This window comes from Dermacentor variabilis, chromosome 1, assembly GCF_050947875.1.
Source record: "Dermacentor variabilis isolate Ectoservices chromosome 1, ASM5094787v1, whole genome shotgun sequence".
Taxonomy (NCBI): Eukaryota; Metazoa; Arthropoda; class Arachnida; order Ixodida; family Ixodidae; genus Dermacentor; species Dermacentor variabilis.
This window is the reverse complement of record NC_134568.1, coordinates 259303751-259331005: the sequence shown is the minus strand read 5'-3', so window position 1 is coordinate 259331005 and position 27255 is coordinate 259303751. Positions and strand designations below refer to the sequence as shown.

Below are 27255 nucleotides of genomic sequence, written 5' to 3'. Positions count from 1 at the left end.
TTTGCAGCCAACTAGTGCCCACGTATTCATTCCACCGCTCCATATTCTGCAGCATGAATGAAGCACAGTGCGTTAGCGAAAACCCAGTTGCATTTCGACAGCTGATCGCACAGAAGCAAGGCATAATTAATGGTTTCGTATTCGTGCGCTTTCGCTACGGTAGGGTGGCTAAGGCAACGTGCGGCGCGCCGTTGAAAGCGCCATCTCGTTTCTCTAGCGCAAATTATTTCGCGGAAAGGGTCAATACGAGAAAACATAATTCTGCTACGCGGAAACTCAAACAAAAACCCCTTTTCCAGTTGCGGTTTCAGGCCTGTCTGTGTGGCCGCGGCCGCTAGGTTGCGGTACTGTTCTTTCTTTTTTGTGTGTGTGTGTGTGAGCAGAAGCCGAAAAAAATCACTGACGATTACGATACTACCTAATGCGAAATTTGAGCGCAGCCTTCTACGGTGTTTTCATTTCGCGTTATGTTGGCTGGTGCGGACAATGCCTCGTGCGGCACGTTGCAAAAGGAGCTGAGTGTGGCGCGACTGCCTCGCTAATCGGGAGATCACGAGTGGCAGCGCGTGGGTGACGCGTGAGCGCGATTGACAGCAGCAGCCGCAGCAGACCTTTGCTCATGCAGCACTTTGTTTCATACAGACGACGCGCGTTACTCTGGCGCCATCTTGTATCCATCGTCACCACAAAGCCCGTGTTGCGCGGCACTACGCTTTTCTTCTCACGCATTCGACATACCCTCATCCTCCCCCTTATGGTTCCGCTGCACCCTCTTCCTCCGCTTTCCTCCTCGCGCTCCCTTCGTTATCGCCGTCTTTCATATCCCGCTGCGCTGCGCGTTCGCTTTCATCATTCGCTGTGCTCGTTCGCTCGGTTACGAGGGACAACGCCGACGCTCGCCGCAGAAATGAGCGCCTAAGCGCTGCGCCATAAATAATCCCGACCAACTAGAGGCTAATAGCATCGCTGTGAAATTGAAAACAACGCCCGCAAGGCTTTATTCATCGTTACTTGGAACTGCCGTCGCAAAATAAAGTGAAAGGGCGAGTGCTGACGCACTTACCCTTGTCGGCGAGAACGGCATCTTCGTCCAAAACATCTGCCAAGGTTATTGGACAAACATCACTTCAGAAATATGCCTGCGACACAATTGAACACTGCAAGATTGCCCGGTGATATACCGCGCGACTTCGAAGACCGTTCACTCAACGCGTCTCACAGCAGCGCCTATCATATCGTCCGCGTCAATTAGAAAGTAAACAGTGATGAATGTTCATTACGCGCTCACATCACACAAGCTCTGTTTGTATGGAGAGGCCGTTCATAATTTGACGATGTGAAAAAGCGCGCGATTGGCGAAGAGTCTCGCCGATATCTTTTCACAAAGCCTGCGGCCGTCAATCGAGGCAGGAACAATTTTTTACCGACAAAAGCTAACGCATGTGCGTGCTGATATACTTTCTAAAGGTGTTACTTTTTTTATTTTTCATCGCAGGTCCGCTCTTTTGTCTCTATCAATATGGCCACTGTCAGCTTCACTCGCCCCCGTAGGCGGCGCCTGGGACTGCCACACCAGAAGTTTCATTTAATCCTGGTTCCCGCTCTGCAGACAGACGGCGTCGTTGACACTAGAGTGTTAGAGTTACTCTATATATGCTACCAAAGGTAGCATCTATAGGTAGCAAAGGTAGCATATAACTGTATATGCAACCAAAGGTAGTATATAGTAACTTAGGTAGAATATACAGTAACTCTATAGAGTGTGTTGAGGGTGTATGGGGGGTGTTGAGCACGGTGTAAGAATATTATAACATCGTGGTGTGGAGCGTGTGGAGACACCTGTCTATTCTTCTGGCGTGCAGTTATGGTGTCTATGGTGCAGTTATGGAGCCACCATAGTGCAGTTGCAACATCCACTATCTCACTACGTTTCCGGGAGACTATGGTTTCCGGTCTCACCGTTGTCTCGTCTGATCTCGTCTGCTGCGTGAACGTCCTCTGCTGTCCCTCATCAGAATGGCTGCAGTCGTAGGGAGGTTTGGCAGCGCGAGTTTCCTGCGGCTACAGTCTGGATCACTGATCAGTAAGGTAAAGTATGCAGAAATCATGTTTCCCTGTGTAACTTTCTTGTAGCCCCTGGTACGCGGTAGTAGAAGTTTTCACGGCAGGTGCGCCGTGCTCGTGCAAGTACACGTTGTTTAACCCTGATACCGGCTGATCATGCTGCTTGCCGGTGAGATCAGGGTTTTATGTGTGTGTTTGTGTGTGCGTCTAAACAGCTGAAAAAAAAATCGCCCGTTTCTTCTGCGAAATGTTGTAGCCCGGATTTCCAATATTTTCTTAATGTCTGTAGGTATTCTGCACATAACGGTGAACAGAACTCATCAATGACCTGTGTCCTGTGTATGTTTCATTTCTCGTATTTCTATTCTTTTATTCATTGATGTGTCCTACAAGTTGGCAGCGAGATCCATGCACAATTAAGCAATCTGCACGTATGATATATTAATAAAACGTATGATATATTTAACACAGTACTCTTGCCTTTTAGGCCCATGCATCGACCTACACGCCATTGAGCAGGGGCAAGAAAGTCGTAAGTCGAAACCAGCTTGACCTTGTCGCTCGAATTTTGTGCGATTACTCTGTCCTCCCCAAATTTTTATATTTTTAATTAGCGTCTTGAACTTCTGTGTGACTTGCCACAAGAATCTACATCCATTTTGAGAAATCATCATAATTTATTACCATCATCGTTTGTTATTGTGGCACCCATGCATTTTTGTAAAACAAGATGTAACCGACATTTGGCGCCATCAAATCTCGGCCGCGGTGGCCGCATTTCGATAGGGGTGAAATGCAAACACGCCCGTGTACCGTGCATTGGGTGCACGTTGAAGAACCCCAGGTGGTCAAAATTAATCTGGAGCCCCGACTACGGCGTGCCCCATAATCAAATCGCGGTTTTGGCACGTAAAACCCCAGAAATTAATATTAACCGACATTCCGTTACGTTCGTTCACTTTAGATTAACACAATGAGCTACTTGAGTTGTACCTTTGAGGCATGCCCTAACAGATAGGCAGAAAATGTTCCACTTTTCTAATGTATTACGAATTGGCTATTTTGGGCCCACTTGTATTCACAGTGGAGTTGTGAACTCTGCAATGGCTTTAGTGTTCTGTGTAAGGCTTGTTTTGTTGTGTGCCGTGTTCATTCATTTAAAGCATTAAAGCTGTGATTTCTTTCCTTTGGCCTTTTGGTTTTAGCTGCTGCAGTGAATTGTGGTGTTGATACCAGCACAGTGTATAACTTTATAACCTTATTTTACAGCCTAGACCCCTGCTCTTGCAATAACCCTGTTTAAGGTTCTTGATACTGTCTGCAAGTTTGGGCATTTACTTCAAATTGAGAGACTCAACAAGCTGTTGAAGCTGCTATGCTCCAACAGGTTGTCTGTTACATTTGAGCCACTTGTACGTGTTGTTTCAAAGGATTGCAGACTTCATCAGAGTTCCATGCATCATCAGGGTTGTCATTGGCACTTGTTAACCTCTTGCACACATGGTACTCCAAAGTTATTGAGTGTGACGAAAACAGTCCCTTACTGACCTTACCACTTGTATGGAAAGCCGAGATAATTGCAAAAGTGGCCCTCTATATTCAATTATGGGCACAGTGAGTTGCAAACTCTTGAGACGAGTTGTACCTAATGACCTCTTGCTTTTGGTGCCCATTTTATGTTCTTAGCCTTGCAGTGTAATGGTCTGACACATTGATGAGGTAGCTGTGTGAATACACTTATGATCAGTGAGAATTTCTGTGGTTGGTTTCAGTTTTTCAGCACTGTGGGCGTGGTTGGAGCTGGTGTGGCAGGTGTCATTTATGCCCTCAATGAATCGGTGAAAGCATCCGACCTTGTGTTACATCCGCCCAAGCTGGCATGGCCTCACAAAGAGACAGTGATCAGCTCCTTGGACCATGCTAGGTTAGTGCCTAAATGAAACAAAAAATACTCCACATAAATACTGGCTGCTTTATGGTGGTGGTCTAAATGTCTCCATTGATGTGTTGGCAATTGGGCTGGTTTGTCTATCTTCTGCATCATTAAATGCATGCTGGGCCATGCTTTTGTAGCAATGGCTTTTCCAGTGCTATTCCTTTTAGCGCTTTTTGTGCTTTGTCAGTGGCCAGAGCAATGCCCTCATTATCTGCGTTATCAATATGATCAGTCAGCTGTGACAGGTGCAAAGTAAGAGCGGCGTAGAATCATGTGGAAGGCATCACTACAAAATTGCAGTGCTACAAATTGTGAAAAAACTTGTTATAATGTGAATTGTGTACTCATGCTTGTAGGCTGTGTTTTTCTAGTTACTTACTATTCTCACCACTCCGCTGTTCAAAATGTAATAATTGACCAAATTGGGGAGCATACAAACCTGATAAAGCCTGTAGCTTTATCTCTAGCTGTTTGAAGTTTTGAGAAGACCATGTACTTCCTCATTCTTTCTGGACCCTTTGCATGCAAACAGAGTTGCTGAAAAGTATATTTGATGGTCTTAGAACCAAAGGTTGCGTTATTTTGTACTGACTTTCATGGTGTTATAGGAGAGTCATAGAGGTAGCACAAACATCATTGCTATGTGCCGGTTGTGCCCTTGTGTTTTGCACCGGTTGTACCCTTTATGGGCGACTTCAATGCCACAGTAGGCAAAAAGCAGGCTGGAGACAAGTTAGTGGGAGAATATGGCATAGGCTGGAGAATATGGCATAGGCATAGCAGGGGAGAGTTATTAGTGGAGTTTGCAGAACAAAATAATATGCGGATAATGAATACCTTCTTCCCCAAGTGGGATAGCCGAAAGGGGATGTGGATGAGCCTGAATGGGGAGACTAGAAATGAAATAAACTTTATACTCAGTGCCAACCCTGGCATCATACATGATGTGGACGTGCTCGGCAAGGTGCGCTGGAGTGACCATAGGATGGTAAGAACTCGAATTAGCCTAGACTTGAGGAGGAAACGGAAGAAACTGGTACATAAGAAGCCGATCAATGAGTTAGCATTAAGAGGGAAAATAGAGGAATTCCAGATCAAGCTACAGAACAGGTATTCGGCCTTAACTCAGGAAGAGGACCTTAGTGGTGAAGATATGGACAACAATCTTATGGGCATCATTAAGAAGCGTGCAATAGAAGTCGGGGGTAACTCCTTTAGACATGATGCCAGTAAGCTATCGCAGGAGACGAAAAATCTGATCAAGAAACGCCAATGTATGAAAGCCTCTTACCCTACAGCTAGAATAGAACTGGCAGAACTCTCCAAGTTAACAAGCGTAAGACAGCTGACATAAGGAAGTATAGTATGGATAGAATTGAACATGCTCTCAGGAATGGAGGAAGCCTAAAAGCAGTGAAGAAACTAGGAATAGGCAAGAATCAGATGTATGCGTTAAGAGACAAAGCCAGCAATATCATTACTAATGTGGATGAGATAGTTCAAGTGGCTGAGGAGTTCTATAGAGATTTATACAGTACCAGTGGCACCCACAACGATAATGGAAGAGAGAATAGTCAAGAGGAATTTGAAATCCCACAAGTAATGCTGGAAGAAGTAAAGAAAGTCTTGGGAGCTATGCAAAGGGGGAAGGCAGCTGGGGAGGATCAGGTAACAGCAGATTTGTTGAAGGATGGCGCGCAGATTGTTCTAGAAAAACTGGCCACCCTGTAAACGCAATGCCTCATGACTTCGAGCATATCGGAATCTTGGAAGAACGCTAACATAATCCTAATCCATAAGAAAGGGAACCCATAAGACTTGAAAAATTATAGACCGATCAGCTTACTGTCCATTGCCTACAAAGTATTTACTAAGGTAATCGCAAATAGAATCAGGAACACCTTAGACTTCTGTCAACCAAAGGACCAGGCAGGATTCCGTAAAGGCTACTCAACAATAGACCATATTCACACTATCAATCAGGTGACGTGCGGAATATAACCAACCCTTATATATAGCTTTCATTGATTACGAGAAAGCCTTTGATTCAGTCGAAACCTCAGCAGTCATGGAGGCATTACGGAATCAGGGTGTAGACGAGCCGTATGTGATAATACTGAAAGATATCTATAGCGGTTACACAGCCACCGTAGTCCTCCATAAAGAAAGTAACAAAATCCCAATAAAGAAAGGCGTCAGGCAGGGAGATACAATCTCTCCAATGCTATTCACAGTGTGTTTACAGGAGGTATTCAGAGACCTGGATTGGGAAGAATTGGGGATAAAAGTTAATGGCGAATACCTTAGTAACTTGCGATTCGCTGATGATATTGCCTTGCTTAATAACTCAGGGGACCAATGCTCACTGACCTGGAGATGCAAAGCAGAAGGGCGGGTCGAAAAAATTAATCTGCAGAAAACTAAAGTAATGTTTAACAGTCTCGGATGAGAACAGCAGTTTACGGTAGGTAGCGAGGCACTGGAAGTGGTAAGGGAATACATCTACTTAGGACAGGTAGTGACCGCAGATCCGGATCATGAGACTGAAATAATCAGAAGAATAAGAATGGGCTAGGGTGCGTTTGGCAGGCATTCTCAGATCATGAACATTAGGTTGCCATTATCCCTCAAGAGAAAAGTGTATAACAGCTGTGTCTTGCCAGTACTCACGTACGGGGCAGAAACCTGGAGGCTTACAAAAAGGTTTCTACTTAAATTGAGGACGACGCAACAAGGTATGGAAAGAAGAATGATGGGTGTAACATTAAGGGATAAGAAAAGAGCAGATTGGGTGAGGGAACATACGAGAGTTAGTGACATCTTAGTTGAAATCAAGAAAAAGAAATGGGGGGGGGAGGGGGGCATGGGCAGGACATATAAGGAGGAGGAAAGATAACCGATGGTCATTAAGGGTTCCGGACTAGATTCCAAGGGAAGGGAAGCGTAGCAGAGGGCGGCCGAAAGTTAGGTGGGCGGATGAGATTATGAAGTTTGCAGGGACAACATGGCAACAATTAGTACATGACCGGGGTAGTTAGAGAAGTATGGGAGAGGCCTTTGCCCTGCAGTGGGCGTAACCAGGCTTATGATGATGACGATGATGATGATGTTTTGCTGCATGTGGTCCACAAGGCGGTGTTGCAACAATCGTACTAAGGCCTGCAACAAAAATGCACTTTCAATTGGCGAGATGTTTCGAGCCAAATCTTTCAATGATTCGAGATGTTGTTATGAGCCAATTTAAAAGGACTGAAGAGATTGTTGTGTGAAGAAGTTTCTGGCAAGCTCAAAATATGGGGAAAAAAGCTTCCGCTACCTTTTGTCATTCTATGCTTTTTGTTGTGGCCGTAGCCTATGAAGCTGTGCTTTTCATGCTCATTGCCTTTTTCACTCACAGAAATGACAAGGATACACTTTGTTTGTAGCACAAAAAAAAAAAAAAGCATGATTAGGTGTCTCCAAATGGGTTAAATTTTTTCTTGACACACAGCCAGCCACAAGCCATACATATTGCCAAGCAAACTGCAATAAACTCTGTAGCCAGTGTTGTCGTTGCAAGAAAAGTGTTGCATGTAATTTGCCTTTCACTCATGCATGCCTCAAAATATAATTATTCAGTCCGCTTTACTAATGTACGCTTAATAACGACTTCAGGTAATCGGCAAGATTTCTAGTACATCGTTCTAGCGCCCATCCACTGGCTGTATGCACTTCCATTACTTCGTACTCATTTATTACATTTGGGCCATGAAAATCATGGCAAGCACGGGATAATCCTTGATTTCCGTGAAGTACACACACTGCAGTAGCCTCACGTTGCACATCACATTGGTGGCAATGTAGCTGCATATGCAAGCCTTTTGAAGGCACCAGCGCTTCTCTGCGCTATTAAGGTCACAATAATAAGCACTGGGATACATGGCGTGTGGCAGGCAGCTGGAAAAATAGCTACATTGAAGCACATGATTGCTGTTCACTAGCCATTGCCATCCCTGTCATGTGTGCACTGAGAGTGTGGCGCACTTCAAATGTGATGGGTGCCATGAGAACCCCTAGTGATGTAGAATGCCACCTTCCTATAGTGCATTTTTTTTTTGTCTGGTTTCTCTTAATGTTTTCACTTGTTAGAAGTATTTGGTGACATGTAGTGTTGTTCATATGTAAAAACATACTAAATTTCAGGCATTTATTTGCTGGCATGCTGCTATGACATTACTCATCCTGTGGTAGCACTCCATGTGTGGATTAAGGCCCATGTGTGTGTTGGGCAATTAGAAGTTGCCGGAAGATGTCAGTAGTATACTTCTACGGCATGCTTGTTCTGCCTCTTACCTTTTTCTTTAATTCACGCATTGAAACACCCTATCTGCCTTTGATTTTATTTATTTTTTTATTCATTCATTATCCAATTTTAACTGTTTTATTAAACTTTAAGGGGTACTGACACGATGTTTTGTAATCCTCCTTTTTGCTTTGAGTGAAAGTCAAGCACCTCTAAACCCTAGAAAAAATAGCTTTTCTATGGCCAATTTTGTGTTGAATTCCAATGGCAGAGTCGGAGCAAGTTTGTTCCAATGGCAGAGTGAGGGTGGGAGTAAGGTGTTCCAATGAGAGAGTCGAAGGGGATTCAGAGCGGGAGTCACTCCGTGGAGCAGAAAAAGATGCTCCGCCAAAATCGGCGGAGTGGACCGGAACTCTGCGTGACGTATTTCCTTTACCATGTTTGTCTGCTGGGAGGCGCCACTGGTCACGACTCGCGAGGAAGCAAAAGCTGCTGCACGCTTGGCGAGATATCCATTCCGCACTTTAAAAAAAAAAACAGGTGAACGGCGCTGACGAGGCAAGTGACCGGTGCGACAGTGCTGGGAGCAAACATCGGAAGGAAATGACAACACGCAAGGTATCCTGGGTAACTCTGTGATAGAATTTCCGCTTCCGCCTTGCTCCGGCGGCGCAGGTTGTGTTCCACTCACGGATCTGGAGGCGTTGCTCTGCACCAGAGTCGAGGGCTCACTCGCGGAGTCCGTCGGCTGCTCTGACTCCGCCATTGGAATTCAACATTGGTTTGGTTCTATTGTATTGTGACATCATGACGCAGTATGTGGCTTTGTCACATTTTGAAACTCTCTCCGGCACGCTTGGTTGCCCATTAGGCTGCTACATCGGTCCTCACAATGAATAGCAACATATGAGGCAGCCGAGCAAGTGTCGAAACGTCGCATTGATAGCTACCAGGTGATCACCATACTTTGTATGACGTTGCAACACAGTATCCTTTTGGGGAACGAAATCGAAAGTGGCTGTAGAAAAGCTGATTTATTAAATTATTTGCAGCACTCTGAAGCTTGCCGCTATTTTTTGTAGGATTTAGAGATCTAGGACCTTCATTTAACGAGAAAAAAAAAATGAATAGCCGAAGACATCATGTCAGTACCCCTTTAAGTAGGTACTTGTGGTAACCTAATGGGCTGCGACATTCTGCTGTTGAGTAGAAAGAGATTGTGAGTTCCATTACCAGCATTGTCAGCCGTATTCTCATGAGGCTAGAAATGCAAGGACACTTGTGTGCTGAGCATTGGTTGAATGTAAAAGGAAACCCCTGTGGTCAAAATTAATCCCAAGCACTTCACCAAGGCAACTTTCATAGCCACAGTGTTGCTTTGGCATGTCTTATGAGTAAAAATTTTTAAATCGTCACCAGAAAATGTTATGGTCTGTCCAGCTCGGTATACTTTCGTGCTCTTATCAATACTGTAGATATTTACTGGAACCTACAGCTGCCCTCTCACGATCAGGAGTATGGCAGCCACGCAAGTGATTGTGTTTGTCCCTGCACTGTGCCATGTGTCCCCTCCATGTCAGGGCATTCTGTGCTTAGTATCATGCACAGACTTCAGTGCCACAGCATGCCTCGTAACTTCCACCATACTCCACTGTTTTGTTATTGTCACAATCCACACGCAGTAACTAAAGCAGATAAAGCGATACTCTTGTCACACGGGCACCCACAAACTCCTTTTAACTCCGTCCCCTTTGTCTCGAGGGAGATTATCTCGGTGTCACACGGTCGCCTTTCCGCTAAGGGAGGTAATGGAGCTTTTGGTCAAGGGAGATTGTTGTATCTCCCTCGGCAACTGAAGGGAGTACTCTCGTGCCCAAACTGGTTCTGGTAAAACTGGGAATTTAGTGACTATTTGCATTGGAGGGCCCCTCACCAGGCTACATTGCAAGTTTCGGTTAAACAGTGGAAGTTGTTACGTGCCCTCTAGGGAGCGTTCTGCTGCAAGAATTTTTCAAAATGGTTCATTAATAGCCGAGACAGAAATATTTCAGCGCTGCAAACCCATGATTTCAGGAGGCGAGGGCCATTGTCAAGAGAGATGCTCTCTCCACTTGCCCCGTCTAGCCACTGCAAGCGAAATTCCTTCTCTGCGTTCTCCCATACCGGAGCTCAAGGATCGTGTGAGACATACGTCACAAGCCCCCATTTTTTTTTTTTTTTTCTCCCTGATGGCATCACGTGTGCATTGTTGCGTTTTTCTAATTTCACACAGCACACAATTTTAAGCGCTGTGCATGAGAACACCTGACTAGCAGTATAAGTCAGTGTTACGCGAATACTGAGGCATACAAAAGTGGTTCATCGAGCATGATTGCACATTGGAACACGGTAGAAAATGATGTACTTCGTTGTCTGCGTGCGCAACTGCGCAACGTGGGAACAGGCAGACAAATGGAAGTACACTTCTCTTGCTGCGATGCGAAGTAAAACAAGAACATGCAGACATTCAGTACATTGCCTTGCATAATTCTCGAAGTCACATGTCACTACGAGCAATGTCACAGCAGTGCGATGAACGTAGGCGCACTTGTGCGATATACGTCAACTCTCCAGCTAGGAGCACGGTGCTTGCGAGGAGAAGGGCAAACTGTCTTTGGGTTTGAAATTTCAGCTCTTTCTGCAGCACATAACAATGTAATACTTAGCAGACACTGTCATTAGCACACATTGTATGCGCGTCGCTTGTCAGCTCAAGATGGCCAGACCTTGAGGGGCCCTTTAAAATTAATGTTGCATGTGTGCAGAACATTTCTATTGAATTGAATAAAATTTCAAGCGCAATTCAGCAGCAGTTATGCAGGCTGCTGCACAATACTCATGACCTAGGCTGCTTTCAGGGCGTTTACATAAACCCGACAGAAACAGGTCATGTCGGCTTGTTGGGCTGGAATATGCTGGTTGAGTTCGTGTAAACACTAGCCGGTTGGGTAGACCAAGTGTTGAGTCGGGCTCAGTGAGCCCAACTTCATGGAGTAGGTTAACCCAGCCCAACCTGTTTGCAGCGTGCATGTAAACATGGACACGTCGGGGCCGCGAGTGCCGAGACTTGCACGGTATCACCGTGACGTCACGACTTATACGGTGGCATCAGGAAGTGTATCAGGACATGGCAAAGACAAGCACTGTGCAGTTCAAGCTCATCGTAGTGATAAGACCCATGAAATAGAGCTGTTGCAGACGGCAGCGGAAACCGGAAGCCCAGTTCAAACATGTTGATGTCTTGACTCGACGCTGTGCGCAATCTTCGTCCAGACCCATCAGTAGCGAGTTCGTGTAAACGCAGTCACGTCGGGTCCAGGCAGCGTCGAGCCCAGTCAGCCCGACTTCTGACTGGACCCGCTCGCGTTGGGTTCATGTAAACTTAGCCTTTGTCGTGTTAGTCATGCAGTGGTTGGTGTTGTCACTCATGACTGACACCAGCACAGTATGTAAAATAAAAGGAAAGCTCACAAGGTCACCTTGAACGAAATGCTGCATCTTTAGTATAGTTTGTAGCAGTTCAAGTAGCAGAACGCAGAACCTACTCGTCGCGCTGCAAAGGAAAACGCAGAGGACAACAGGGTGGCTAGCAGTGCTGTGTTACTTTGATTTTTAACGAGGTGTATGTTTTTCACGTCAAATATATCATGTTATTTTTTTATGGAAGGAGCATTAATTATAATAGCTATGAGCATAATTAGAAGTTACATTCTCGTACTTGTGCAGAAACCAAACACTTAAAAATTGTTATTAGCCGTGTGACATGACCACAACTTCCTTGAGGTCGAGCTCCCTTTAGATAGTCTCGTGCTCCCTTATCTTAAAGTAGTTCGTGGGTGCCTGCGTGACACTGGTATGAGAGTGCTAAGCCAGTGCAGCTGCTTGCCAGGACCTGCACAATAAAGCCATTACACATCCACATGGGTGCTCTTTGCACTTCTGGCTGAGAGATCTCGAACCCAGCTGTCACTGCCATGCGTGGGACATGCAGTCTACAGCTGCCTGTTTGGCCACTGCAGGCAAGTGTCGCTGTATCAGTACAGTTTTATTTCAGCTGTATGTTGTGTTGCCTGGTGTCCGATTCCTCTGGCTAATACAGGGCGAATTACTACCTTCTGCAACATGCATATGCATCAGCTTCACCACAATTCTTCAATTATTTCACTGTACATGTTTGATATTGTGGCACACTGCACTTGGTTTTTATTCTGCAGCAAAGTGTGATGCTTTATAAAAAACAATCTAGTTAACATACTACCTTGTGGATTTTTAAGCGTGTTTTGCATAATTACAAAGTTGGTTATTAATATATGTTTCATTTTTTCAGCATTCGGAGGGGTTACGAGGTATACAAGCAGGTCTGTGCAGCATGTCACAGTATGCGTTACGTTGCGTATCGCAACTTGGTTGGAGTGTCACATACTGAGGCTGAAGCCAAGGCAGAAGCTGAATCAGTGAGTACCACTGTTGTTTCTGTTTGCTTCTTGCTTGCTTTTTTTCTTTGGCTCACTTGGAGGGGAGGCCATTTTAGAGGATATTCTAGGTGCTTTAATCGTGACTTCCAGGATAGATTCAGCACGGGTGCTTTGACAGACAGCTCCTGAACTTTGATCAGCTATTGCTTTATTCATCAAAGTTTGCGGAGCACAATCATTATTGTGCTTCGTTGCATTTCTTGTTACACAGACATGTTTTGCCTACCTATGAAAATTCTGCTACTAATGTGAAAAGAAGTTGACAGGGCCAGTGTTTTCAAATCTTACTTTATTGAACTACTCCTCCATTGATAAGGCAACACAGTGTTTCCAATTCTTTCCACCATTGCATTATTATTAAGCAGATTCTAGCTGCAGAAGTGATGAGAGATACTCAACAAATATCCATTTTATTCCCACCGGCTTAGTCTTGCATTCTGTGAATATGTGTTACAGGAAAATGATAGACGGTGCCCATTTATTCATTAGAATGCAGTGATTCTTTTGACTGCAGTGTAAAAGAACTGCAGCTTCTTGTAAACCCCTCTCACTATAACACGTTTGAGATGAAGTATGCTTTGAAAGTTTAGGGTCTCTTTTATGCTAAGTTTCCCTTGTAAATTCCGCATTTTCTTTCTTCGCATTTATAAAATAGTAACTAATCATGCAAATGGATGGTATTTTCCACAGGCCTTTGTGCTTAAAGAAGGTGGCAGTTTTGCGCAACATCTAGAAATTGTGCAAGTGCCACGTTTATGTAAGGTCATTCATTTCGAGTAAAAACCAATAGTTCCTGGTTTTTGTACCCAAACAAGTTTTATAAAAATCTGGTGAGACCCAATTTCTCGCCTAAGCTATCCGTTTCATAAAGGGCAAGAATAAATGCAGGTGTTACAAAAATAATGAACGCTGCCCCACATTGTGAGCAAGTGGTCAAAATATATTGTATTATCATTATTCATATGTGATATATGCTTCTTTTGGTTTAACACTCGCGCAAGAAAAAAAAACGGCATGTGTGATATTTCTAGCACTTCATAACTAATTACTTTATTGCACGTACGTATTGCAATTGCCATAACCGCTGCAGATGAAACCGCGGTCGTTATCAGTTCGATCATGGATGATGACTATGCAGTTATGAAGGCACACAATGTTATGTGCGACAATAAATGTAAGAATAAAGGCTTTAAAGGCCCAAATAGGCACGAAACGTTCTGGTGTTGCTGTCATTCACATACAATTTTCACTGATGACTATGGCGATCTGGACTCTGCCACTTTGTCTCGGTTGGGCGCTAGCATCGTTTTTGCTCATTTGCATCGCACATTTGTGGAGCTCTATGCTCACCGAGCAGAGAGAGTTGTCTGAATTAACCGATGTGCTGCCAAATACATCCGAATTAACGAAATTTTGATTGCATTAAATAATGCATGCACCAGCCGGTTGCCAGGACCAAAGGACGAGTCCAAATTAACAAAAGTTGAAATAACGAGGTTTTACTTACACCCAATTTTTACACCCACCCCACCTCTAATTTTAGATAGCATAAAACCTGGAAACTAAGGACCCTATGTTTATGGAAGTTCTGTAGTGTTGCTCTTGGTGTGATGATTGTCTTAACCCGCCGTGGTTGCTCAGTGGCTATGGTGTTGGGCTGCTGAGCACGAGGTCGCGGGATTGAATCCCGGCCACGGCGGCCGCATTTCGATGGGGGCGAAATGCGAAAACACCCGTGTGCTTAGATTTAGGTGCACGTTAAAGAACCCCAGGTGGTCGAAATTTCCGGAGTCCTCCACTACGGCGTGCCTCATAATCAGAAAGTGATTTTGGCACGTAAGACCCCATAATTTAATTTTAATGATTGTCTTATATTTGAATGGCTTACTAAATGATTGAGAAGAAAGGGAACTGAAGGGCCCGGTTTTCGTCACAACATAAAGCCAACAGACAATGACAACAAGGAAAGCATAGGGCTGATTGTTTATGTAAGTGAAATGTAGAAATTATAAATGAATGAAAATGAAAGTGAACGGAAAAGCAACTCATCACCGGTAGCTTTGATGCTTTCAGGTAGCATACGAGGGTTTATTGGCCTTTTTCCCCTCTCCCAAATTCATGTATGATACCGTGCGATAGTAAGGATATTCTACATCTTTTGCCTAGGCGTGAGTGTTAGCGCAGGGTTAAATGTTGTACACATGCATAAATACCCAAGAAAGTGGACAGGAAAATGGTGCCACGGTAGCTCAATTGGTAAGAGCAATACACGTATAATGCGAAGATGTAGGTTCAGTTGCTACCTGCGACTAGTTTTTTCACCCACTTTCATTTTAATGTTTAATTTCTACATCTCACTTATATATACTGTAAAGGGTCGTAGAGTCAGGTCGTAGAGAAGCAGCGACCAACACGGCAACAGCAGGTAGGGCGCAGCCAGCGAACGAACTGGGTACGAGCCACGCGATGGCAACGGGGCTTTTTAGCCTGCCGATCTTCTTCGTCACAATGCATGTAATTGCCCCTATGCTTTCCTTGTCATTGTGTATTGGGTTTATATGGTTGTGACTAACTAATTAGTCATATTGTCATGTAGTAGTGACGGTGAGGAAAGTAGCAAAACTGTGAATTACAAAACTAGTGTTTTATTGGGCGAACCTGTGCCCTCAAAAACAGGCTACACTCAAAGAACGGCGATAGTGGCGAACACAGTCGGTGATCATCGAAAACCTGATCTGCCGGTCAAGCGTGTCTGCTTTTATACATAAGTCACCGAAGGTTCTAGAGTAATCACTGGTGCCCACGTGTCTTCCACAAAATTCTACACAATTCGCATCATGCATGCAGTCAGATTACACAAGCTTCGGTGACAACAGACAACGGGTAGAAACATCGATAACGTTCGAGAAACTTCTGATGCATGCGGGCATGTCCCACGCCGCTGAGCAATAACATTGTTAGACGGTGAAAAGCAGTCCCCCGAAAAAGATAAACAAGTACATATGTCAATGCACTGATGCATGCTCTTCTTCATTGTAAGAATAGCTTTGTTCTGGGCAGCAAAATTTTTGTTTTTCTATTGCCTCTTTTATCACATGCCTGCTGCATTGCTCATAGCACGCGCCCGTCCACCCTGCCGCTTGCTCGTCCATTCCGTACATCTTGGCGTATGCATAATCATCTCAGCTTCCAGCATATCTTTGGCTGAACCAATGCTTTCAATTCTTCCGCGTTACCACGGGCCATTCAGCATTGGAATAACCTATCAAACGACATAGTTTACATTCTTGACCCTGTATCCTTCAAAGCGCGCTTATGCATATTATTTCCATAATTATTCACAACTAAACCATACTGCGCACCTAAGTAAATACCTTTAATGAAGTTGTATAGTTTTTTTTATTTGTTTGTTTTGTTTGAATGTTTGTGTTGTATTGCATTAACATTGTTAGAGACTTGTTCTTTCATCTTCACCAGCTACCATTTGTGTAATTTCTTGATACTCCTTTTTTGATACTTCACACAGTCATTTTCTTTCATTTATCACGTTATTTATATTGTTAGATATTTGTTCTTTCATGTTTACTCGCTAACAATGTATAATTTCTTTGTACTCGTTTCTTTTTTGCTAATTCCCTGTATCCTCCCCTCACGCGATACTCCTTCGGGAGCCTGTGAGGTAACTGAATAAATAAATAAATTAATTAATTTTCTCACTTTGGAGGTAGTGCTTGTAGTTCTGTGAAAGCACCAAGACATGGCACTCCATGCAGGCACTATTGATGGCAGCGGAAGTCTTGGGTGTTACAGCAAAGATAAAATGTTGTTATCCAGCATTTATTTTTGTGGCACCAACTTGAATTTATTTCAACTTCAATGTACAAGGATATTGCATCAACTTTAATACACATGTAAGCATCTGCTTTAATGCAATTCATGGCCTGTTTGTCTTTACGAAATTGTATCAAAAGTCGTGATAGCTTCAGATGCTACTGCTTGTAATTTTTGTGTTGCAAATGCCTGCTTGATTGGCACTTACAGGAGACTGCAGTAGAGGAGGAAAAGAATGAAGCCAACTTTTTGTCACTTGTGACAGATGTCTAATATAGTATTTAAGGGAGGGATTGGTTCATATACAATATGGACAGTATAGATCTCTGCATTTCCTCATTTACTTACTTGAATCGCAGTACTGCATGAGTTATAGTGCTAGCGCACAGTGCATAAGAGCAATTAATATTTTCTGAACGCTTTCATTTTCGCTCTGAGAGGTCTTTTTATTTTACCGTTTGCAGATGTCATTGTGAAATTTCTAACACATTAACCTCATTTTCTTAAGGTGCAAATCGTGGATGGTCCTGACGATCAAGGCAACATGTTCGAGCGGCCTGGAAAGCTGTCGGATTATTTTCCAAATCCATATCCAAACGATGAAGCTGCTCGCGCTGCCAACAATGGTGCCCTTCCACCAGACCTCAGTTTCATCACCAATGCTCGGCACGGTGGCGAGGTACAACCTGGCTTCTTTTCACATATACTTTTCTTATGCTTTGTGACCTCTTCACTTCTCAAATTATTTTTAATTTTTTGTTTTTGTGCATAAATTGATGATCGAAGTATGAATAAGCTTATGAAAATTATGACAATGTATGAAAGTTAGACCTGGTAACAAAAGCACAGATTGAAATAAAAAGAACATATTGGGGCTGAGTATTCTTGAAAAGAAAATCTAAATAATGATAAAAGAAGTTTAGGAGGTCTAGATAAACACATAGGTTGTCACCAATGTTTATCTTCCTTTTTTCCCTGTGAAATATACTACAGCTTTCACAATTGCTTTATCTCCTTCAGGCGCTGTGTGCACAATTGTGCACGCCAATAGTCCGCCATAAGGAAAAGCACTGATGAAAATACTTATGTTTATAATGTGTTGCACATATCTTGAAACATGTCTGATTGAGCCTGTGCGGCAAGTATCAGTAATATATGTGTGAAGTGTTTTAGTAAAATGAGCTAGAATGTAGATGGATGGGTGCTTTTCCAAACATGCACAACATAATATAGTTGTTCTCACATGTGACGTTCCTGTTCCTGCATGGAGTCCACATTCTGTAATCTTGACAAAACTCACTGAAGAATTTAAAATTCTTAATCCACTCTGCTGCTGTATGCTCGAAATGCAAAAAGTGTGGTGAAACTAAGTATAATGGAATTAATTGCCACCTGAATGGGCTGTCAAACACTGTTATTGTCTTAGCTGCTGAATTTACATAGCTGTGTGTTCCATGCAATTTGTTAGTTTGTGGACAACTTGCATTGAAAGTAGGGCTGTGTGAAAATAAAAATTTTAGAATACGAATCGAATACTTAAATTTGAATATCGAATACTGATATTCTGAAGCAATTATTAGCCAGTTTCATTACTGTAACGTGGTTCAACATCCCAATTATGTTGCCTACCAGTAAAACTACAGTCGACAGATTTTTCGGACCTGCCTGATAGTATTGATGCCTTCATGAGACATTATATAAAATGTCCAAAATTTCGGACACTAAAACCCTTCGCCTTCCATTTTTCTGGATTTTTTGCCATGACTGCGGATGTGAAACGGCATTAATTGAAGCGACTACCACACCATTTTCATTATATCTCACAGCCTCCAACCAGCACTCTCGCATGCTGATCCACTGGCAGCGGTAGCCACCACGGCAATGCTAGGGCTAGCTGCTTCGATGTTCGCTACCAAGCTTGATGCAGTTTGGTGCTGTGTCTTTCATTGAAAGGATTCGCTGCAATCAGCAATGGCGCCGACTCTGCCTTTGCCATCCTTGCTGATGGCATTGAAGCGTGGGAAACATAAGGGTCAAACGTTGCATGATTCCGGTTCCCAAAAGTTGGTTTTACATGCACCTGCCATCTCCTGTCGCAGTACGGGCACAAGTACACTTGATAAGTGTACTGGCAGACCTTCAGAGCCATTTCGGATGTGTCTGTGGCAATTTGAGCCCATGGGGGCATCAAAAAGCATGCATTCACTTTTTTTGGACTGCCCAATTTTTTCAGATGTTTTCACAGTCCCTAGGGAGTCCGAAAAATCAGACATTGACTGTAGACTAGTAAGCCATTGCAGTAAGTGTTTTTTTGACCCTTGTTAATTCAGAAAATTGAATAGTTTGTAAGATAAGTCTGGTATTGTCATCCTATGTATCTGTATTATACTACAGCATCAAAGGCCTGATAGCTCAGAAAAATTTGGCCCTACACCGCTTGTTTCTCAGTGCATTATCACTTAGTACTGCAATAGTAATGACAAATGAGAAAGGAAAAAGTTGTGCTGGGCATCAAACCAAAACAAAGTGGTGGTAAACTGTTCACTATGACCACTACTTAGGAAAGAACTGCAGGAACACAAATCTTCTTTTGCCCTTGCGTGCATGCAGGACTCTTACAGCATGACATCTGCAGCAAGCCCCCTTCTGTTGTTTGTTTTCAGTGTGAGACATCCTACTGACTCACTGTCATTGAAATGCTGCATTTATTAGTGGAATACTTTATTTACTGGTGTAAAGCATGTACAGTTAAACCTCGATATAATGAAGTATTTAACTTTTCATAACTTCTTGTCCATAGAACACCATGTATTTAGAATAACCTTAATATAATGACATAACGAAGTGTGTTTGCATGCGATCTCAATATAAAAAAATTTCACTTCTGCTGCAGAGGAATGTCGAGACAATAAATGGAAACTTCCACGCAGGCAGATGGTCAAATGATTGAATTACAAGTGACTGCTTACAAATGTACCTCTCAAATCACACGATGTGCGTTAAGAGCAACCACCGAAGTGGATGGAGCCGCATCATGTTCCTTATAAAGTCCTAGTGCGATAAGAGTCTATCACCACCGCGCACTGTGTGCTTTAGGTGCAAGTTAAATGTGCGAGGGTGAGACAAGAAAGATGGTGGCTGCGTGAGTGCCGCCTTCCTGCACCAGCAAAGGTAAAGAGGGGGAGGGGAGCAAGCTTACGGTAACGCGATCAAGCACGCCGCAGGGAGATGGGGGGGGGGTGGGGGGAGGAGGCAGTTGTCGTGCGTAGCAGCGATTTTGGGCACACGTCTCGGCCATGGCTGCGCATGGCTGTAAGTGTGGCTGAGTGCATAGCAACCGCGCACCCTGCTTCAGAGGTAGTCTGCCGCGTATGCAAAGGGTGGGCATGCCGAGACGGCGAGATATCATGTAAGCTTTCTTCCCGCGCGTTTAGTATTGGAGGTTGCGTAATCTCGAGTTTCGGTGACTAGTTGGAGCGAGAGGCAGATGAAGCATTCGCTCCCCGCAAATTGAATACAATAATTTTAACCTCGCCACCTTTCATCACAATAGTACCAAAAATTTTATTTTGGAGCATGAGAGCAGAAGGTGATTTGGTTATCCTATATATGTTTAAAATGATGCGAACTGCATGCCGTTGAATGACTTCTGTAATGCGAATATAAAAAATGCATATTAAACTGGTATTCCAAATTTTCAAATATTTGCACACCCTTAACCGAAAAGGTTGTTGTTACCAAGGGATGGCTCATAACCACCCCATCCCGTTTTCTGCTTTTTTTTTTTTTATCAGTAGATAGCTGTTAATCCCATAATTATAGTACAAAGCCTCAATTTTTGAAGAGTGCAATAATAACAATGAAGTCCTTTATTAGCAGAAGGACCAGAGGTTGCTGTTTGGGGAAGGAAGAGCGCAACAGTTAATTGTCAGCTTTTAATGTGATCATTTCAATGTGTGCACCAAGTACAGCACAGCTTCAAATGTGGATAGATAAGAAATGCTAGCTAGTGGTGCCATTTCGTTGTGCCATATTTGGCACCAGAAATTGCTTTCAAAGTAGTGAAATCATAAGCAGTATGTCACATTGTCCTAGAATGGCAAGTTCACTTACAAATGACCCTGTTTTAACTGTAGTATGGTTGCATTGTTAAAAGGTTGTTTTTAACATGCAATAATAAATGGAGAAGTGGATGATGTGCCATATTCATGAGGCTTTGTAGTGTAGCTGCACCGCTGGTGGATATAATTATCCAACAAAATCCTGTGCTTGCATTTGAAATACAGTAGACGTTTGACAATTTGACTCCAGCTAATTATATTTTTCAGCTAATTTGATCCCAATTGAATATTCTGGCTGGCACCTGTGAGTTACTATGGGCCAAAACTTCAGTTACTTCCATCCTGAAATTTGCTTTCACTGGTTAACTTAAACTTCACTGGTTGGCACGAATATACCTGAACTAAATTATGGCGCCAAATTTGACCCCATGGATGCAGTGGCTGCCTTGGTAGCGCTAGGGGACAGTGAATGCATCCAACACAGAAGTATCTACCAGTGAAAAAAAAGATACCATCGAAAATGCCTATCTTCAGCCCATCATAGGAACATCTTCAAGCGAGAATGATAGTGCATGATGATTAATTACTGTATTTGTTAGTTTCTGATGCTTACAGATTTTTTTCTCTTTTTTTCTAAGAAAATTATCAAATTTTTCTCAACAGTGCAATTGAATATGAAACCACTTTTGTGACCTTCACAACAGCCTGCCATTAAAGCCAGCGTCATTGCCATTGTCATCGCAAGATGGTGACAGAACAAGTTCTTGCTTAAGATAGCAACTACGACGCGTTGCATTCAGTTGGATTATACGAGTTCATTCGCAAGAGCATTTTACATGCTAAGCTAGTGGCAACAAAATCACATCGGGTGTTTTCAGCATTCCCAAAAATTGCAAACGTCAGTAGATGAAATATAATCATCATCAGCCTGTTTTATGTCCACTGCAGGACGAAGGCCTCTCCCTGCGATCTCCAATTACCCCGTCCTGCGCCAACCGATTCCAACTAGCACCCGCGAATTTCCTAATTTCATCGCTCCACCTAGTCTTTTGTCGTCCTCGATTGCGTTTTCCTTCTCTTGGTACCCATTCTGTAACCCTAATGGTCCAACGGTTATCTAACCAGCACATTACATGACCTGCCCAGCTCCATTTTTTCCTCTTGATGTCAATTAACATATCGTCTATACCCGTTTGCTCTCTGATCCAAACCGCTCTCTGTCTCTTAACGTTATGCCTAGCAATCTTCGTTCCATTGCTCTTTGCGCGGTCTTTAACTTGTTCTCAAGCTTCTTTGTTAATCTCCAAGTCTAGTGAAATAGTGAAGTGGTTAATCAAAGTATGGGCCACCCTCGCATTTGCAATTGTTGCGAAGTCTTTCGATAGCTGCAGAACATTAAGCACACAATGGACTGTACATAGGATGACATACTGTGGTGTATAGCTATAAAGTGCTGTCTGCGAGCGATGACGATGGACATAAGCACAAATGAATTTCCAGTCTGTGAATACTGGTTTCAACTGTTTCTTCTTACCAGAATCAGAGGCTTGCTATATTTTTCTTGTCAAAAAATTCAGGTGCATGTGAGATTCCTACATTGTTTAGGAGCTCCAATGGGCATTTCTACATGGGTTTTCTACTTTGAACTTATATGGTGCACTTCAAATTGAAGGAGTGTGTTAGTGTAGGACAAATATTGTCAAATGAAGTGGCGATGTGATTGGGTGTTATGTTCTGCCTCTTTAACCCAGTAGACGAAATTGATCGATTACAGTATTTCTGTCAAGGTCGAGTTAATATAAGTTGAATGTAGCAAATCTGTATTCACAAGTAATCGTACTGTGTGCACACTTAAATTGGAACAAGGTACAGCATATCAAGTTAAACCTCAATATAACGAAGTAGGTAAAATTGGCAATTTGCTGTGTTATATCGAAATTCCATTGTATTTAAATTCGATCTTTTATGCAAGTAAGTACAGTCGCCGATCAATTTTTCTTTCACGTAATGGGGCAACAGAATTTTCTGATTTATTGGGCAATCGAAAAACAAAAAACAAATTTGTATGAGAAAACAATTCATTTTGATGAATTTGGGAGTCGGCGATGAATGACACATTTTGACGTAATAGTAGTTCTGTAGAAGCCTGCAAGGTGGAGAGAAGTGATTAATGAAGGAAAAATAAGACATCCACCCAAACGTATCTAATTGCTACAAAGAAAACCCATACGGGTTCCTCGAAAGAAAGGCCTCACAGTTGAAAAAAGAAACAAAAACTGCAAGGCCTTTCTTTCGAGGAACCCATATGGGTTTCTTTTGTAGCAATTAGCTACATTTGGGTGGATGTCTCATTTTCCCTTTATTAATGACACATTTTCATGCCACGTTGACAATATCTTCACATCGGCAGTACGAATAAGAGAAACCAGCCACGCTTCAGCATGCAGTCCACCCCCGTGGCTGATGACGTCCCCTGCACTGGGACGACGCTATCATGAAAAGAGCCGACAGTGGGGAGTGAATGCTTCGTCCGCCTTGTCCGCCTCTCGCTCCAACTAGTCACCGAAACTCAAGATTACGGTACCTTCAATACTAGACGTGCAGGAAGACAGCTTACATGATGCCACGCCATCTCGGCATGCCAACTCTTTGCACACACGGCAGATTACCTCTAAAGCAGGGTGCGCAGCTGTTATGCACTCAGCCGCACTTTACAGCCATGCGCAGCCACAACCGAGATGCGTGCCAACTTACCCCTTACCCCCCGCCCCTCGTGTGCGCGCACAATTCGTCACATTATTGCGAGCATGCTCTCCTCCCCCTCTTTCCCTTTGCTCGCACGGGAAGGTGGCACTTGTGAAGCCACCATCTTTCTTCCCTCACCCTCGCACACTTTCACTCGCACCTAAAGCACGAAGTGCGCGGGGCTTCATAGGATCTTATCGCACTTGGACTTTATACGGAACATGATACGACTCACTTTAGCGGTTGCTCTCGTTGCGCTGGGCAGGATTTAAGAAGTGCTTTTGCAAGCAGCAGCTTGTAATTTGATCATTTGACCATCTGCGTCAGTTTCCATTTATTGTCTTGGCATTCCTTTGCAGTGGAAGCGAAATGTTGTTATATTGAAATCACATACAAACACATTTCATTATATTCAGGTTCTAAATACATGGTGTTCTGTGGACAAGAGGTTATGACAAGTTAAATGCTTTGTTATATAGAGAATTTCGTTATATTGAAGTTTGTTATATCAAAGTTTAACATATAAAAATTTAGTACATGCTATGGAGACATAATTTGCTAATACGGCGAATTTTTTTTCCCCTGAAAAAATGGTGTTGTGCCATTCTTTGGTTGAAGTTGCTGTAATACTTTTTATTGTTTAATACATTTTTGTGCTGCATCCTCTTTGGAATGTCAGTGCATTCTTATTGGCCTAGCTGCCCATGTTTCTGCATCAATGCTTATCCATCATGCTGAAGTACTTGCATTAACGTTTTCGTAGGACTACATCTTTTATCTGCTGACTGGCTACTGCGATCCACCAGCCGGTGTCAAGATGCAAGAGGGCCAGTACTACAACCCATACTTCCCAGGAGGAGCGATAGGCATGGCACAGGCCCTGTACAATGAGGCCATTGAGTACTCAGATGGTACGCCCGCCACTGCATCACAGATGGCCAAGGATGTGACCACCTTCCTCAAGTACTGTACCGAACCTGAGTTTGATGATCGGAAGCGCATGTTCATCAAGGTGAGTGTCATTGCAATTTGTCCATATAAGGTTAGAACTGCGTTAAGGGGAGATGCTCCTCGAAACAACTTTTCTTTTATTATCTGTGCTAGAGGTTTCAAAATTCAGCTAATTATAGAGTGTTATATGCAGATTTCAAACATGACACTACTTTTTGTGTAGTTGCTATATTTTTTGGGTTATGTGATGCACAATGGCAAAATGTAGTCATCTTTGTGGGAACTTATTTATGCACTAAATTTTCAGAAAAAGCATCGTGCTGTAGCTTGTTTAGCTTTTTGTCGATTGCAAAATGACGATATGTAGTCATTGTGTACAATTATTGGATCTACCGTATGCAAAAAAAAAAGGAAAACATTTCAACTAATCTTTTTTTTAATTTTCTTAAATATAACCTTATACTTTCGCAGCTACTGCTTGGAGATATTGCAATTTAAAGTAGATATTAGCACTGTGCATACAGAAAAAGAAAATTTATAGCAGTTCGTTTTCGCAAAATATGGCGTTAGTGACTGTGTGTCGTGGTGTCGGGTGGATAGAGGAGATAAGTATAAGGAGGAGTCTATTGCGAGTTCATGATTCAGTAGCAACTGAAGGAAGTAAAGACGAGATTTACTTCTTAGATCTTCAAGGTTTTCAATATTGTTATTATTATTATTATTGTTAAGATCATTAGGAGAATCCATCATTTTAAATTTTGAATAAATAAACCTGACAGCCTTTCTTTGAGTTCTTTCAAGTTCGTTAATGTTTTCTTTAGTAAAAGGGTCCCACACTATAGATGCATATTCTAGTTTCGGTCTGATGTAGGTGTTTAATATTTGAGGGGGCATTTTCTAAGCTTATGCTTTAGAAAACATAGCTTACGAAATGCAGACGAGCATGTTTCTATATGCAAGTTCCAGGTAAGGTCGTTAGTTATCATTACGCCTAAATACTTGTAACTATGAACCTGTTTTAGTGTTGATGAGCCTAGTTGATAAGTATGGTTTAACGGATTCTTTTTATGGGTTATCTGAATAAAAACAGTTTTTTCTGTGTTAACAGTCATAGAAAGTTCACTGCACCATTCAAGCACATTGTCTAGACTTGCATTAAGGTCGTTTTGATCTTCTGTGCACGTAATTTGACGAAATGACACACAGTCATCTGCAAACAATCGAATTTGTGTTCCTGGTGTAATGATGGTAACAATATCATTAATATACAGCTGAAATAGCAATGGCCCCAGGACACTTTCCTGGGGCACTCCTGAGGTGACTGAAAGACAATTAGAGTCGTTGCCATTAACTGAAACAAACTGCACATAAATGCAACAACTCACGCGCGAGACCGTCAGCGCAAGTGCACCGCTCAGCAAAAACGCGAGAGGGGAGAAAATAAAAAAAAAAGGGCTGGGCCCATCGAGGTTAATGACACGTGATCCTCCGGCAACGGTGTGTGAGAATGCAGTGAAGGGATTTCGCTTCTGGTGGCTAGACGGGGCGAGTAGAGAGAGTATCTATGTTGCCACTCTTTAGAGGGCACGTAACGACTTCCAGCATATATCCAAAATTTGCTATGGGGCGTGGTTAGGGGCCCTTTAACGCTACAAAGACAGCGGGAACAACAAAAACAGTGCATATGGAAAGCACGGAAGCAGGTGCAAAGATCGGGTCGATTAGCCCCCTGAAGGCACGCTTATCCTATCGTGTACGAGTGTTTAGTGTTCACGTATGCGGATTCGCACAGTTCAGAGCTTTCTGCCCACATGCAAGCACATAGACGAATTTGACGTGCGTGCGATTGCCATTAAGCACAGTATGGCTCACTAATAAGCTGAAAACCCCATTGGTATTTTGGACAACTTTGCTATTTGTTCAGCTTCAGAGGGGAAAAGCTCTTGATTCTATTTGGCAGACATTTCTATCGCAAAAAAATATTTTTCAGACCTTCGTATTCAAACTGAGCTATCTGTGCTGGAATACTGATTTAGTGTTCCAGTTCAAAAAAAAAAAAGAAATAGTGGAGCATACTATACATCTTGATTCCTAGGTACCTAAGTTACTGATAGCTAGCAATATTCTTGTTAAGTAATTAGAGGAGCCTCCCAAGGATGTGCAGCACTGCATTTTCTTCCTCAAAATTTGTAAGCGTTACAAACTTTGACAAGTTTTCTGATAATCAGTATTCGATTCAATATCTGGCTTTTCTTTCTCGATTCGATTCGAAATCTACTATTCGGTATTCACACACCTCTAATCTTTAAGTTGTTGACTGCTGCTTGCCAGTTACGAATGAGACAGATGTCATTGAGAGTTGGCACCATGTCTGCACTGTAGTGGTGCTAGTATTGTCTGTGTTTGCTTTTCTCATTTATGAAAGCTCTGTTCTTGGTAAAAGTGACTTTGTTCGACATTTTGGAGCACTTATTTGTCATTTTAATTTCTTTCTTTTTCTTAGTGTACTGTTGTCAAATGATGCCTAGATTCTTGTGTGGCAGAGACATTTACTGCACTCTTTTAACTTTTCCAGGTTATGATGATACTCACGGTGCTCACTGCTGTAACATGGTACTACAAGCGCTTCAAGTGGACTATCATCAAGTCGAGGAAGATAGTCTATAAGCCTAAAAACTATGAGTAGGTACTGCACGGGATAATCACTGCCTTGTTGTTTTTCCTTTGCAATTTGTGATGTAGATAAACGGAAAGCAGATGCAAAGGACTGACCTTTGGGCAGTAGCATGTGCTTTCCCTTCAGTTGAAGGAATAAAATGCAGGCCTGTCTACATGCAAGCATCTTATGCACCTTGTGTCCTTTTCTGCTTA

At 42.9% G+C, this 27255-nt stretch overlaps 1 protein-coding gene across 1 annotated transcript; it reads left to right on the top strand.

Moving 5' to 3' along the window:
* Positions 1-1932: 1932 nt before the first annotated feature.
* Positions 1933-27225, top strand: Cyt-c1 (Cytochrome c1). Its single transcript, XM_075673856.1, has 7 exons — positions 1933-2088; positions 2552-2596; positions 3837-3988; positions 12649-12775; positions 17136-17306; positions 24197-24445; positions 26960-27225. The coding sequence occupies exons 1-7, from the start codon at positions 2017-2019 to the stop codon at positions 27068-27070; spliced, it is 927 nt and encodes a 308-aa protein (XP_075529971.1). The 5' UTR covers positions 1933-2016; the 3' UTR covers positions 27071-27225.
* Positions 27226-27255: the final 30 nt, after the last annotated feature.

Bases quoted from the DNA above. Each gene is read 5' to 3' on its own strand.
- Cyt-c1 (XM_075673856.1), top strand. From the start codon at position 2,017: ATGGCTGCAGTCGTAGGGAGGTTTGGCAGCGCGAGTTTCCTGCGGCTA. The intron at 12,776-17,135 runs GTGAGTACCACT...CATTTTCTTAAG, and splicing joins CCAAGGCAGAAGCTGAATCA to GTGCAAATCGTGGATGGTCC. The intron at 17,307-24,196 runs GTACAACCTGGC...ACGTTTTCGTAG, and splicing joins ATGCTCGGCACGGTGGCGAG to GACTACATCTTTTATCTGCT.